The sequence below is a fragment of the Phyllopteryx taeniolatus genome, chromosome 6, assembly GCF_024500385.1.
Source record: "Phyllopteryx taeniolatus isolate TA_2022b chromosome 6, UOR_Ptae_1.2, whole genome shotgun sequence".
Classification (NCBI taxonomy): Eukaryota; Metazoa; Chordata; class Actinopteri; order Syngnathiformes; family Syngnathidae; genus Phyllopteryx; species Phyllopteryx taeniolatus.
In genome coordinates this window covers 1,509,689-1,525,383 of record NC_084507.1, presented here as the reverse complement: position 1 = coordinate 1,525,383, position 15,695 = coordinate 1,509,689, and the positions used below count along the sequence as shown (strand labels likewise).

The window sequence follows — 15,695 nt, the reverse complement described above, 5'->3', positions numbered from 1 at the left end:
GCGCTGTAGCAGCCCGGCTAACAAATGTGCCTACGTGGAGGCCATGTTGGCAGGGGCGACATTCCCATTAAAGGCAATGCATCCACATTGAAATTAGGTCGTAACTTGTGCATTTTTCAATCGATTTTCATGAGGTTTACATTTTTTTGTAAATGCCAGAGCATTTGGCATCAACAAATAACATTTTAAAAAACAGCCCCCAAAGTATGTTTGTATTATTATCTATACCTGTGAAAGGGTATACCTTTAATGGTACAGTGTTGTGCGCAACTGTATGCAGCACTTTTTTTTCTTTTTTTCCCCCCCATTTAAACTTTATCAAGGAAAACCTCAGTGAGATTAAAACATATGTTACAAAAGTGTCTTGGTCAGGATGGGCAACAGGTATGCAGCACAATGTTCTGGCATCCTTATTCATTATTATTATTATTATTTTGCCGTCCACTCACATAAAATAAGATGACGCCTTTTTACGCTCCCAGATGCCCAAAAGCTGTTATGAATGAGCTCACTATTTGGTCCACTTTGCAGAGATGGGCAAACTACGGCACGCGGGCCACGTCCAGCCCGTTGCTCATTTCAATTCAGCTCGCCCAAGATTGGTACAGAATCGCCAAAATCATATCAAAATCATGACTGCATTCATTTGACCATGTCCTGTAATGCCGAGTGGTTCCAGCAGGTTGTGCTGTAATGCCCAGTGGTTCCACCAGGTACAGTGATACATTGACTTGACTTTGGCTGTTTTGTTTTTACTCTGCCACTGCTCTGAACCCTTCTTCAACCATGAGTGGGCCAAAGAAAAGAAAAGTGTTTAATATACAACCCCAATTCCAATGAAGTTGGGACATTGTGTTAAACATAAGTAAAAACAGAATACAATGATTTGCAAATCCTATTCAACCTATATTTAATTGAATACACTACAAAGACAAGATATTTAATGTTCAAACTAACAAACTTTATTTATTTTTTTTAGCAAATAATCATTAACTTTGAATTTTATAGCTGCAACACGTTCCAAAAAAGCTGTGACAGGTGGCAAAAAAGACTGAGAACGTTGAGGAATGCTCATCAAACACCTGTTTGGAACATCCCACAGGTGAACAGGCTAATTGGGAACAGGTGCGTGAGAAAATAGTTAAATATCTTGTCTTTGTAGTGTATTCAATTAAAGATAGGTTGAACATGATTTGCAAATCATTGTATTCTGTTTTTTATTTATGTTTAACCAAACGTCCCAACATCATTGGTATTGGGGTTGTAGAATGGACTACTAAATACTTTTTCACTGAAGTTAAAAATTCTAAATCTATATTAACACTATAGTGCCTTTTTTGGTGTTTATTTTTTATATGTAAGAATCTGGTCATTGTGGCCCCTGAGCCAAAACGTTTGCCCACCCTTGATATGGTGCCACCCTACATGGGGAGTAGGGAGTAGTGAGTGAGTGAATTTCTGACACGGCATTGAAGCTACATTCTTCTTTGTGTCCTTTTCTTCTTCGTCGTCTCTTTTTGATGAAATATTTCTGCGCAGTGCTCCCTAGTGTTCTGACTGAGATACCACAGTTGGATTGTGCCTTTATAACAAGATGACAAATTTGTATTCCTCCTTTTTTAAATTAATGCCTTTTGTTTTTGATGCAAGAAATACCAAGTTTAAACAAATTTATTTTTTGCTTTTTAATTTTTGTTTGAAATTGCCTCACTACTCTTGTTTGTAGACAAGAAAATGCAGTATCCCGCTATATGCTATTTGTAACTTCAGAAATAAAGTGAGAAAAACTAATAAAATAGCATTTTCTTAGAATAATTGAAAATGTACTATCGATCGGTCCCCAAAGTCCCCCCGCATGATTGGCTTTGAAGGTGCAAAAATTTCATCAATCAGCCCTCGAGTTCTCTTACAAAGGTTCAAAGCACAACAAATTAATTTTGATAAATGAATATGGATTTTAAAATATCCATCCATCCACTTTCTGTACTGCTTATCCTCACTAGGGTCGCGGGCGTGCTGGAGCCTATCCCACCTATCTTCGGGCGAAAGGTGGGGTACACCCTGAACTGGTCGCCAGCCGATCGCGGGGCAGATAGAAACAAAAAAGCATTCGCACTCACAATTCACACCTACGGGCAATTTAGAGTCTTCAATTAACCTAGAACCTAGAAAATGGATGGATGGATATTAATTACATATATAAATACTATACATATTAAAATGTATTATTACTTTTTGTTAAAAGGACTCGAAACTGAAAGTGTAGGACTTGCGACTTGACTCGGGACTTGCCGGTCTTGACTTGGGACTTGAGGGTAAAGACTTGAGACTTACTTGTGACTTGCAAAGCAATGACTTGGTCCCTCCTCTGACAATTACAATGATAAAAATTTAAACTTGCGAGTTCCTGAAACCTCCCCAAAAGAAACTATGGACATTCAGTATAGTCATTACATGTAGTAAATCCCAAGCCTTTGTTACAATGTAATTTGTGCATGTATAATTTGAAAAAGCGTCTATCAAATATTAACTCAGCCTCCTCGCGGTTGTCCCATCAGCTCGTGAACACCTTCCTATTTGCCAAACACAGTTCATAGTTAGATCATAATCTGGGTGCGTTATGTAGGGGAAATGTTCATTTACCGCTGGAGGTTACACCCTGAACTGGTCGCAGGGCACACACAGACACACCACCATTCGCACTCTCATCCACACCTACGGACAATTTAGTCTTCAATTAACCTACAAGGCATGTTTTTGGAATGTGGGAGGAAACCGGAGTACCTGGAGAAAACCCATGCAAGCATGGGGGAAAACATGCAAACGCCACTCAGTAAGGCCGGAGCCCGGATACAAACCCACGACCTCGGAACTGTGAGGGAGATATGCTATTCAGTCAGTTTATTCAATGTTTATGATTAACATCTGATTTGGCACTGGGAGAACATTTAAACTCCACAGACAAGGCCGGATTTGAACCCAGGACTTCAGAACTGTAAGGCAGATGTGCTAACCAGTCTTGCACCAGTGCTGCCCCGGAGGTCTCTGTTATTGCTACTAAAATTAACATCCTCCCGATTCAAAGTCACATAAGTAGACAAGCTTTGTCCTGACAAGATGGTCATGAATCAGGTTAGTAGGAATAAAAGTGGAGATCTGATTTTTGTTTGACTTTGGTGTGCAAAAGTATACTCTTTATTCTTATTATATATCCAACTTTATTTTGCCCCAAACCCTCCCGAACCACCCATTCCCCACAACCAGTGACATTCCCACGTCACCAGTTACTGTCACTGTTACAATAGCCAATCAGAGCTCACCTGCAGAAAGAAGGCAACCAAACAAAGAAGAGCAGAAAAAAGGGTTACTTTCAGTTTGTTTTTTTCTTGTTAAATAGTAATAAATACATTGAGATGCAGTGGTTCTTACTTTATCCTTTTCTCTTAAGCAGAAGGGTTAAAAAGTTTCGTTTTTTAAACTTTCTGTTTCTATTCTTTTTAATTCTTTATTGATCTGTGTTGGATCTTTAGCAGCAATCCGGACCAGTTGTCATGATGATTAGCAGCACAGAGAGGAGGAGCTGTCTGGAGAAGAAACAACAGGAGGAGGAGGAGGAGGAGGAGGAGAGGAAGATGAGAGGATGCGGAGAAGATCCCTGTGAGTGCCAGGAAGGCATCAGTATTCTGTCACCTTCTCTTCCCTCCACCTGCCTCTATACACCTGTCACAACTGGGCGTGACAGAGGGAGGACAAAAACAAACAAAATAACCAAAAAACACATAACACTCAGGAGAGAAAATCCAAGAGTCCTGAATCACACACGATGTCTCTCCTGTTGAAAAGAGGTGCATATGAGTGTGTGTGTGTGTGTGTGTGTGTGTTGTGACCGCTCCTCTAAACGCTGTAAATGACAACATACTAATGTTGTAATTTGTAAACATGAAAAGTGTGCTCTCCTTCCACTTTCTGCCTCCGAATGGAGTGAAATAGAAAAGCAAGGGGCCTCTATATCCTCTTCATCCTCCTCCCTCCTCTCCAGGCTCAAAACACCAATAGAACACACAACTCCTCAAACCACAGGGGGGGGGGGGGAGGGAAAAAAAAAAAAAAAAAATCAAATAATATTAACCAACAACAATAATATTAATAAAAACAAACTTGTCACAATCATTCAATTTCAAATGACAGTCGCAACAAAAGACGAAAAAGTAAAACAGGATAAAAAGGAGAGTTTTCCCAGCATCCTCCTCCTCTCATGCAGTACAGACTGTCTCCTTCAGCACAAAGTTCATGTCTTTGTCTCTGAACTCCGGCTGTATATGTGTAGTTGTCGTAGTTGTAGTTAAAATTGTATGGCTTTAGGGCATGGTTCAGGTTTTATCAAGAGTTGGCCGGCCCCTCGTCTGAGTCCGGCCTCCCTCTGCCCCCTGCAGCGGGGTTATTGTTGTTGGAGGCAGGGTAGTAGTCCTCAGGGGGCGGCGCTTGCGGCCCGGGTGCGGCGGGGGCCGTCCGAGTCCGGAAGGCAGACAGTCCCATCGGCAGAGCGAGGGGTAGGGAGGCGGAGCCGAATTGAGACGCCTCCATGGAAGACACCGCCCCCAGGTGGTGCAGCCCTAGGGACACGCCCACATCCATGCTGTCACTCATCTGGGGCGAGGATCCCTGCTGGCCCCCTCCTCCGCCGATGCCCGTCTGTCCGCCCTGTCGCAGGCCGCGCCCGCCGTTCCCGTGGTGGGAGTAGGTCGGGTGGGGATGGTGGGGCTGATCCAGGAAGTGGCGCTGGTGTTGTTGGGAGGCAGCCGGCTTGTGGAGCAGCAACTGGGTGTATGCTGGGTCCTGACCCCCACCTCCACCATCACTGCCTGGCCACATCCTCATCTGCTGCTGGGATGGAGCCTGAGAGGTGCGAGGGTGCAAACACAATAGTGAGAAACACGCATGCGGCCAGAATTTCTAATAGTCCAGCTGATAGGCACAAATATCATTGTATAGGTAGGTCATTTTCATATAATTTGATCAATAACTGTAAAGACACTAAAAAAATATAAAATAAAAATGAAAATTCTTGAGCTAAACCGGAACTGGGCGGGCGGGCGGGCGGGGGGCCGTGGCAAAGCCGAAAGCCGAAACACCGAAAGGAATTATCAATCAAACGGACTTTGTAAGGGCTTTTCATACAAAAACAAAATGCAACAAAAAGCACTTTACATTAAATAAAATATAAAAAATAAATAAAACCCGCCAATTATTAATGATAAAACAATCACTAGTAAAATTGCATTTATGGCTATGACTGCAAAGCTGCCAACCTATAAAAATTCACTTCCAGAACAATTTGTCTGAACCTCCATATTTTTTAAATTATGTCAAGAACATTACCATGGGACAGTTATTGCAGTATATTATGTAATAGGATACAAAAATTCTGCATACTGTTCAGTGTCAGAAAATAATCATTACTCTATTATTGTAATCGTTAGAAAATTATGGCTTCAATATTTGTTATTTTACTGTATTTATTGCATCAACCTTGTATGGTGGACACATTTGCAGCCAAATGTCTTCTGTCGCATGCTCTTTTTGTGTTTCCTGTATCCATGCAAATTCCCTACTGTGGGACTAATAAATGTTATCTTACTCTAAATATTGACAATATTAATGTACTTTTAAATTTATAGGCCCATTTTCTCGAGTGACGTAGCAGCGGTGACCAATTAATTCATTTCTGGTTTCCGATCCCTTTGTTTATGTAGCTGTCTAACGTTAGCGTATATTTCAGTGTATTCCTCTAGAAACGCGGACTAATTTGCCTGATGTTTTGCGCTTCAAAGTTGGCTAATCTCTGCCATAACGCAATTCCAGCCAGACCTACAGAATGTGACAAGTGTACTGGACCACCCAATCACTTATTTTGGTGTTTTGCTTAGCAAGTGGTTTCCCCGCCATCTGTCTCCCGTCTTATCCTCCCTCCGTGATAGCGATAGTTCTCAAAATGTAGTTTATCTGCTGTCATGGAGGCGATAATTAATGACTCATGCTGCATTGACAACGCAGCTCAGCATTGTATTTAGCCACGTTTGCCTCTGTGGCTCGGCATCGTATTTAGCCGCGTTAGCTGTAGCTTGTAGGTTAGCTGGGACGGGGGAAATACATAGCAGGCAATAAGCATTCCACCTTCTAGAAGCTTTTGTAAAGGTATAGAAAACCAACAAGCATGACGTGCATGATGCTGAATCATTAACTGAAAGGGGCGTGTTTTAAAAAAAAATAGCAGTGCTTAGTTCACTTAGTGAGGTGAAAAAAAATAGGTGTTAAACAGGTGGCCCTTATTTGAGGATCAAGGCAACTGACGCTGCATATGCTGGCTGTGCATTTGTCCTTGGGGGTCGTTCAAGACACTGTTCAGAAGAACGCTCTTTGATTCAGAAATTAATAAAAGAGGGGAAAAACTATAAAGAAGTGCAGAAAATGATAGGCTGCGCAGCGAAAATGATATCAAACGCTTTAAAATGGCAGCCAAAACCAGTAAGGCGAGGAAGAAAAAGAAAAAGATCGGAGAATAACCAAACTGGCAAAGGCTCAGCCAATGATCAGCTCCAGGAGGATCAAAGAAGATCTAAGGTTGCCTGTGAGTACTGTAACAATCAGACGACGTCTATGTGAAGCCAAGTTACCAGCAAGAAGCCCCCCGCAAAGTCCCATTGTTAATAAAAAGACATGCTGAAGCGGTTACAATTTGCCAAAGAACACATTGACTAGCCTTAAAAAAAAAAAAAAAAGAGCGTAATATTTTGTGGACTGATGAGCATAAGATTGTTCCTTTGGGTCCAAGGGTCAGACATCCTGCAAACACTGAATGCAAGCCACAGAGTGAAGACGGAGAAGAAGCATGGTGGTGCAAGCATCATGATATGGGGATGTTTCTCACACTATGGTGTTGGTCCTATTTATCGCATAGCAGGGATCATGGATCAGTTTGAGTACATCAGAATGCTGGAAGTAGTCATGTGGCCGTATGCTGAAGAGGAAATGCCTTTGAAATGGGGGTTTCAACAAGACAAGGACTCCAAACACACAAGCAAGCGAGCAAAATCATGGTTCCTGACAAATAGATCAAGTAATGGAGTGGCCAGCACAATCCCCGGAAGGACCTTAATCCCAGAGAAAACCTGTGGGCTGACATAAAAAATGCGGTTCATGAGGCAAAACCAAGAAATGCAGAGGAACTGTGGAACTTAGTACAATTGTCCTGGGCTGCAATACCTGTTGAACGCTGCCAGAAGTTGGTCGACTCCATGCACCACAGATGTGAAGCAGTTATCAGAAACCGTGGTTATGCAACTAAATATTAGTTTATGATTCTCAGGAAAGTTGAATCTTCAAGCATTTCTTAGTTTATACAGTACAATTTTGAATTTGAAAAGACAGATGTCTTTTTTTTTGAACATTATATTTGTTGACTTTCTGTAAAATCTCAAATTCAATTACTTTTTTCAATTTTCTTGCTTTGAAATAGAATGTGCAGTGTTATTTTTACACTTGTTTTATTGTTAATATAGTCAGCCACATATGCTAGGAATGCAAAATTACAGAGGTTCACCCTAACCCATGACCACGCTCGTAACTCGAAACACTCATATCTCAAATCATCTTTCCTCATTGAAATGATTGAAAATGCTTGTACTCCATTTCAGCCCCCACCCAAAAAAACGACATTCTTTTTGTAATGTGTTTTTTTTTAAACGAGAAAATAGCACTCTAATGACATAATTAAATAGAATTAGAAACAAACAGCTTTTTTTCACAGTTTCTCTTTCATTGCACATAATGGTGCTAATTCTGGTGTGTACGCCTTGGCCACCTGGGGGCAGTATAAGACAGACATACGGATATACTGTACTGGATACACAGCTCCTCTCTTTGCTTCGTGTGCGGCAATAATATTGCCTGTTCTTCGCAGGGTATAAAGAATATATGCCCGTGAGTATTGTTATTGTATTTTTATACATGTGTCGTTCCACCGTTTGTGTTCAGATATCCATTGCTTAAAGGGTAACCTCACAGTCATATAGAAGCTAATTGTTAACACGTGTGAATATGGTGTTTCCCATTGTAAGTTACCATTAAGCTTGCGGAGGTATTTGTATTTGTTTTAAATAAAGTGTGTAATTCTCTTTGTTTTAATATTTAATTTGACAGCAAGCCTTCAAGTGAGAATTGTTTGCTAACTGCTAACTGTTGGTTGTGAAGCGAGTTGGGTCACCTGCCACCATACAGCGCTCGTATCTCAAGTTTGCGCTCGCAAGTCAAAGCAAAAAAGAAATCAGCCCATCGACAGCTCATTTCTCGAAAACCTCTTAAGTCGGGTCACACTCGTATCTGAAGGCATCACTGTATAAAGTCAACACGGCAACACTATTGCAAACCATATAATGTTATTAGAGATGTTGTTTCAGGGCCACCAATTTATATGGATGAATCGTGTTTAATGCTGCTACTTAACCTTTTCAATAAAATTTGTAAAAATTACGTTTTCCACATATCAAACAAAGAGTAAAGAGTAAATAATGGGGTCAACCCAGTGTCGGAAAATAATACCACTAAATTCAACAAATGAGTACAGTGGAACCTCAATAAAATGGACCCCGACATAACGAATATCGGATCAAACAGACCGTCGGGAGTAAACAATGTGTCCAAAAATAGTTTCACTTAAAATGCCTTTGACTAAGTCTCTTAGTTCCAGAATTGGCCTCTGTTGTTTACTGGTGCTGTGGCGCAATGTAGCCTTTAACCATGTAACCATTAACTTCTTAAACAGTTAATTTACAATTCCTTTGTAACATGCTGCCAATTTTGTCTTGAGATTGTAGTCACATCTCTGTCGGGCCAATCATACATTACTCGTGCACCCGCTGTAGTCGTCTCGCCACCCTGCACTGCTTGGATATCTGTTATTGACCAATACTGGCCACTCGTGCTTGAGAAGTATCTGCACCATTTGCACAACTGACATTGTCCCAGATTATCACACTACTAGTCACTTTAAACTGCATTAATCTCTTGAAGTCTCTGCACCAGACTATTGTTCTATTAGTCATTTCAAACTGCTCTAATTGCTAGAGGACTCAGCATCATTTTGCACAATTGTTTAAAAAAAAAATAATAATAATAAAAATACACACACACACACACACACACACACACACACACACACACACACACACACACACACCGGTATTACCACATTACTGCCTGTTTATTTATTTATTTTATATACCGGCATTACCACATTACTCCCTTCCTTGGGCCTTCACCTTATCGTAGTGGAGAGGTTTCTGTGTCCCAATGATCCTAGGAGCTAAGTTGTCTGGGGCTTTATGCCCCTGGCAGGGTCACCCATGAGAAACAGGTCCTAGGTGAGGGACCAGGCAAAGCACGGCTCCAAAAACCCCATATCATGAGAAACATTATTGGATTGTGTTTTCCCTTGCTCGGACGCGGGTCACCGGGGTCCCCCTCGGGTGCATTGTGAGCTGGGTGGTGACCGAAGGCAGGGACCTTGGCTATCCGATCCCCGGCTACAAACGCTGGCTCTCGGGACGTGGAACGTCACCTCTCTGGCAGGGAAGGAGCCTGAGCTGGTGTGCGAGGCCGAGAAGTTCTGACTAGATATAGTCGGGCTCACCTCCACACAGAGCTTGGGCTCTGGTACGTGTCCTCTTGACAGGGGTTGGATTCTCTTCCACTCTGGAGTTGCCCACGGTGGGAGGCAGTCGGCGTCTGTACATTGGGCTTCACCCCGGTGGACGAGAGGGTAGCCTCACTCCGCCTTCGGTGTGTGTTATTTGTGAGTGTTATTTGTGCCTATGCACCATACAACAGTTCAGAGTACCCACCCTTTTTGGAGTCCTTGGAGGTGGTTCTGGAGAGCGCTCCCGCTGGGGACTCCATCGTTCTGCTGGGGGACTTCAATGCTCACGTGGGCAATGACAGTGAGACCTGGAAGGGCGTGATTGGGAGGAACGGCACCCCCCGATCAGAACCCGAGTGGTGTTCTGTTATTGGACTTCTGTGCTCACCACGGATTGTCCATAACGAACACCATGTTCAAGCATAAGGGTGTCCACACGTGGACTCAGGACCAGGACACCCGAGGTCGCAGTTCGATGATCGACTTTGTGGTCGTGTCATCGGACTTGCGGCCGCATATCTTGGACACTCGGGTGAAGAGAAGGGCGGAACTGTCAAATGATCACCACCTCGTGGTGAGTTGGCTCCGATGGTGGGGGAAGATGCCAGTCCGACCTGGCAGGCCCAAACGTATTGTGAGGGTCTGCTGGGAGCGTCTGGCAGAATCCCGTCAGAAGGCAAAACTTCACCCACGTCTCGGGGGAGGCGGGGGACCATGTTGACTGGTCCACTCAGGAGACTGAGTGGACCATGTTGCGCGCCTCCATTGCTGAGACGGCCTTCCGGAGCTGTGGCCGTAAGGTAGTCGGTGCCTGTCGTGGCGGTAATCCCTGAACCCGTTGGTGGACACCAGCAGTGAGGGATGCCGTCAAGCTGAAGAAGGAGTCCTATTGGGCCTTTTTGGCCTGTGGGACTCCTGAGGCAGCTGATGGGTAGTGGCTGGCCAAGCGGAATGCAGCTTTGGTGGTTGCTGAGGCAAAAACTCGGACGTGGGAGGAGTTTGGTGAGGCCATGGAGAACGACTCCCGAATGGCTTTGAGGAAATTCTGGTCCACCATCCGGCATCTCAGGAGGGGGAACCAGTGCACCATCAACACTGTGTATAGTGGGGATGGGGCACTGCTGACCTCGACTCGGGATGTTGTGTGTCGGTGGGGTGAATACTTCGAAGACCTCCTCCATTCCACCGACACGCCTTCCCATGAGGAAGCAGAGTCTTGGGTCTCTGAGGCGGGCTCTCCTATCTCTGGGGTTGAGGCTAAAGGCTCTGGATGTTGTGGGGCTGTCCTGGTTGACACGTCTCTGCAACATCGCGTGGACATCCTCGAGGGTGCATGGGAGTTTGCCCAACCAGTCTACATGTGTTTTGTGGACTTGGAGAAGGCGTTTGACCGTGTCCCTCGGGGAGTTCTGTGGGGGTTGCTCCGGGAGTATGGGGTGCCGAACCCCCCTGATACGGGCTGTTCGGTCCCTGTACGAACAGTGTCAGAGTTTAGTCTGCATTGCCGGCAGTAAGTCGGACTCGTTTCCGGTGAGGGTTGGACTCCGCCAAGGCTGCCCTTTGTCACCGATTCCGTTCATAACTTTTATGGACAGAATTTCTAGGCGCAGCCGAGGTCCGGTTTGGTGACCTCAGTATTGCATCTCTGCTTTTTGCAGATGATGTGGTTCTGTTGGCTTCATCAAGCTGTGAGTGTGAAGCGGCTGGGATGAGAATCAGCACCTCCAAATCTGAGATCATGGTCCTCAGTCGGAAAATGGTGGAGTGCTCTCTCTGTGTCGGGGATGAGATCCCGCCCCAAGTGGAGGAGTTCAAATATATTGGGGTCTTGCTCACAAGTGAGGGAAGAATGGAACGGGAGATCGACAGGCGGATCGGTGCAGTGATACGGACTTTGTATCAGTCCGTTGTGGTGAAGAAGGAGCTAAGCCAAAAGGCGAAGCTCTCGATTTACCAGTCGATCTATGTTCCTACCCTCACCTATGGTCACGAGCTGTGGGTCAACATACCTCCCATGCCTATGTGGCAGCCATGTTGACCATGGTGCATTGACATGGCGCCCATGTGATGATGGCTATATCTATTGTCTACTGTGCATATAACACTGGCAGAGAGAGAGCGACATGGCTGCGTTGTTAACTCTGAGGAGTACAAAATAAAAGTCTCTGGAGTCTGCAACATGCTATTTAGTACAGTAAAAAAATTTTTTGTCAAGCCTTTCGTCTGTGGCAACACATTCAGATTCCCACATAGTTTCTAGGCAGGACACGCCCCGCTGCAAGATGATTGGCTCCTGTGTCGCGGGAAGGGCAGGCTACCAAGATGTAATACGATGACCATCCCAAAGTTATCACATTTGTACGAAACAAAAACAAGGAACTTTGTTATGGTTAGGTTTAGGGCTAGGGTTGGGGCTGAAGGCAGTTAAGGTTAGGATTAGGGTGGGTTACGGTTAGTGGGAAACATTAACGCCGCCACACTTAAGTCACATACCTCTTTTCCCGTCTGGAAGGCCATGTTCGACAAGGATACAACAGCCAATCATAGTGCAGCAGCACGTGTCCTGGAGCCAGTAATATTGAAGCAGGGCGTGTCCTCCATAGGGTTAGGTTTAGATTTGGAACTAGGAAGCACACTAATTCCTCGCAGCTCATGAAAGCGACTCACCTCTGATGAGTACTGTACGTCAACAATGTCAACATGACAAAGCACACCGGCGTGGTAAATTGGGATAAAATGTAAAACTTTCAAACATTTTCAAGCCTTTTTTTAAATTTACAATAACATTGTACTGTACTGGGGGTTTTAGGACATGAAAAAAAAAAAAAACCTAGAAAACAATAATTTTGTACTGTACAGTAATATGGGTGTATGTATATGGCCTCAAAAGAACAAAACAAAACAAAAAAACAAAAAAGCGCTTCAATGAACCGGACAATCAGTTCTATCGGACCACCCACCGCCCCTATTAGTCCGTTCTATCGACGTTCCACTGTATATAGTTAGATCAAGGCTGTGTGTACGCTTTTTTTGAATGAGCCAATCCCTAACAAGATACATGTGAAACCTCCAGTGATGCTGTTGTGTGCGTACCTGAGGGCTGGTCATCTCATAGTCTGAATGTGTCACAGCAGAGTTGTAATATCGGTTACTGTAGCGATAGTTGCGGTTGTCATTGGAGGAACCACTGGAGCCACCTGGAAATAAGAGCAGCTTTAATGGGAAGGAAAATGTATTCAACATTTCATTTGTCTACTGTTGGGCACCACTGTGGTGGTGGTCCTTAGCACATCCACTTCACAGTTGAGCGATTCTGGGTGTGAATCCCGGAATAGGCCTTTTTGTGGAGTTTTTGCGAAGTGGTTGGTCAGCTTGGTATTTCACAAAACATGCATCACTTAACTGTTAATAATACATAATAATAATGCATTACACTTACATAGCGCTTTTCTAGGCACTCAAAGACTGTTTACCATTGCACGCACTATTCATTCCGTCCACATTCCCACCCTAGTGGTGGTAAGCTACTTGTGTAGCCACAGCTGCCCTGGAGGAGTCTGTTCATATACCTTCTGGTGTGGATTGGGTTGCATCATATCATTATGTCGTAATTAATGAAGAGAATATTTTTTTAAATCTCATCTTATTCCTCAGGCAAAATGAGCAGACATGTTTACGAACACTGTATGAAGCAGGATGTGTGTTTTTACCAGAGCTAGAAACAGAGCTAGTAGTGGAGGTTGAATGGGAGTGGTCCATGGCAGGAGAGGTGGATGTTGATGAACTAGTGTTCGTTCCTTCATCTGTGGTCTTCTTGAAGAAGTTGTGCTGCAGGGCGTAAAATGGCGTGATGCGGCTTTTGGGGTCATAGTCCAGCATGCGCAGGATCAGGTCTGGAGGAAGACACCATGAAAGCACGATGATGACAGTTACAAATAAGTGTTTGGAAATGATCAGCTAATAGGAAGAAAAATCTAACAAAAACAGAAGGGCAACAAAATACAACCCCAATTCCAATGAAGTTGGGACTTTGTGTTAAACATGAATAAAAACAGAATACAATGATTTGCAAATCATGTTCAACCTATATTTAATTGAATACACTACAAAGACAAGATATTTAATGTTCAAACTGATAACCTTGATTGTTTTTAGAAAATAATCATTAACTTAGAATTTTATGGCTGCAACACGTTTAAAAAAAGCTGGGACAGGTGGCAAAAAAGACTGACAAAGTTGAGGAATGCTCCTCAAACACCTGTTTGGAACATCCCACAGGTGAACAGGCTAATTGGAAACAGGTGGGTGCCATGATTGGGTATAAAAGGAGCTTCCCTGAATCGTTCAGTCATTCACAAGCAAAGATGGGTCGAGTTTCACCTCTTCGTGAACAAGTGCGTGAGAAAATAGTCTAACACTTTAAGGACAATGTTCCTCAATGTACAATTGCAAGGAATTTAGGGATTTCATCATCTACGGTCCATATGTAATATAAATCAATACACCAATATAATGAATGACTCATTACACCCCTAATAGATAGATAAAGGTTTACACACGTCCAAGGACGCACACACACACACCCACACATAATTATGATACATTACAATACGTGATGTCACCGCGGAAATTGTTTTTATTCCCGTTGACAGGTTGAGCAGTGGTAATATGGTGTTTAAATAGTATGGTAGTGAGTGATTTGCCACAGGATAGTCACAGTGAAATGTTTACTTACAATTTAGCTGTGGGCTCCTTGACTAGCTTGCTACGCTAGCTCCCCTGGCCCATAGCTGAAGTCAGCAGCAGTCCAAATGACTATGAAACCTCAGTTTTCTTTGTAAATGTTATTGAAAATTAATAAGTCCTTCCAGGGGCGCTGTCTGATATGGGGCGGGATGGGCAGCCACCCACAGCGGCATTCTCTGGGGTCGGCAATCCAACCAACTGGAGGTTGCGCAATGTTTGATGCGCATCGCACAGACATTCAAATCTCCAAGTGAATACGATCCAGAGTCACTGTCCTTTCCTTTGCATTTAAACAAGCTGCTTTTAGGAAGGCAACACGACCATTCAGACAGTGCCGTGGTGGCTGCGGTCCATTTATCGATGTCAACATTTACCCACTTGTTGCACTGCTAAACTCCTGACAAGGTTGCTCGGCCTGCTAGTGGGAAAGCAGGCGACTGTTCAAAGCGACAACGAGCTTCTCTCTCCCCACATTGAAAATCTAATCGTGCGAAATAATCCCAATTTTTAATGTCTTTTTTTCAGTCACTGTACCGGAATACAATTACTTTTTTTTTCTTCCTTCCCCAATCCTAAATACGTAACGCCGGTACATGTATTCCATGACACCTGTCCAAACCTGCTTCCACGTACTCCCTGTAATATGCTCTCCTACCCCTGGTCGGAAAACACTGAGGTAGAGGCCCACTGATGACAAAAAGCTGTTAAAACAGTGTCCTCTGGTGTTAGTGGAGGATATTTTAGGATGCGCTTCAATAGTACTGAGTGGTGAAAAACTACTAAATCGTAACATAGGTGAGACTTTGACAAGACAGGAGGAATTATTGAATGAGGTGCATTAAAAAAAAAAAAAGAAATCCGTTTATAGCTGTACATCCACAGTGCAGTATCCCCCGTTCATAATGGATGTGAAATTATTCCCATTATAAATAAATGGGAAGCTTATAAACAAGGTTGAACTAGTTAAAACTACAGTATCTGATTGCATCTATTTATTGCGCATAGATTTGTGCAAATTTATAGTAATTCAAACCGTATGGCGCATCACAGTATTAGTCTCTCCATTTCATTCTAACTTTATCTTCGGCAGTGACTTGGGCTAAAAGACAATTACACCACTGATTGCGTTAGACCAGAGCAGGGGTGGCCAACTAGTCAGAGACTAAGAGCCACTTTTTTTTCTGTGTTACTGCAAAGAGCCACATACACGGGTACACATGAACATCATCTTTTAATCATGTATGCATGCATACAC

General features: G+C 43.5%; 2 protein-coding genes across 5 annotated transcripts in view; both read right to left on the bottom strand.

Moving 5' to 3' along the window:
- Positions 1-2,886: 2,886 nt before the first annotated feature.
- The window catches only part of dyrk1b (dual-specificity tyrosine-(Y)-phosphorylation regulated kinase 1B), a 109,151-nt gene continuing 96,342 nt past the window's right edge, over positions 2,887-15,695 (bottom strand). For all 4 annotated transcript variants that reach the window (XM_061777556.1, XM_061777555.1, XM_061777553.1 and 1 more), the window contains 3 exons: positions 13,405-13,587; positions 12,788-12,891; positions 2,887-4,896 (listed from right to left, as the gene is read on the bottom strand). In XM_061777556.1, coding sequence (XP_061633540.1) covers positions 4,381-4,896; positions 12,788-12,891; positions 13,405-13,587 — 803 coding nt within the window. In that variant the 3' untranslated portion in view covers positions 2,887-4,380. The remainder of the gene's footprint in view (positions 4,897-12,787; positions 12,892-13,404; positions 13,588-15,695) is intronic.
- On the bottom strand, positions 8,008-12,776 carry LOC133479977 (uncharacterized). Its single transcript, XM_061777563.1, has 2 exons — positions 9,900-12,776; positions 8,008-9,832 (listed from the first exon to the last, which is right to left on the bottom strand). Exon 1 carries the CDS (start codon positions 11,002-11,004, stop codon positions 10,111-10,113), a length of 894 nt encoding a protein of 297 aa, XP_061633547.1. The 5' UTR covers positions 11,005-12,776; the 3' UTR covers positions 8,008-9,832; positions 9,900-10,110.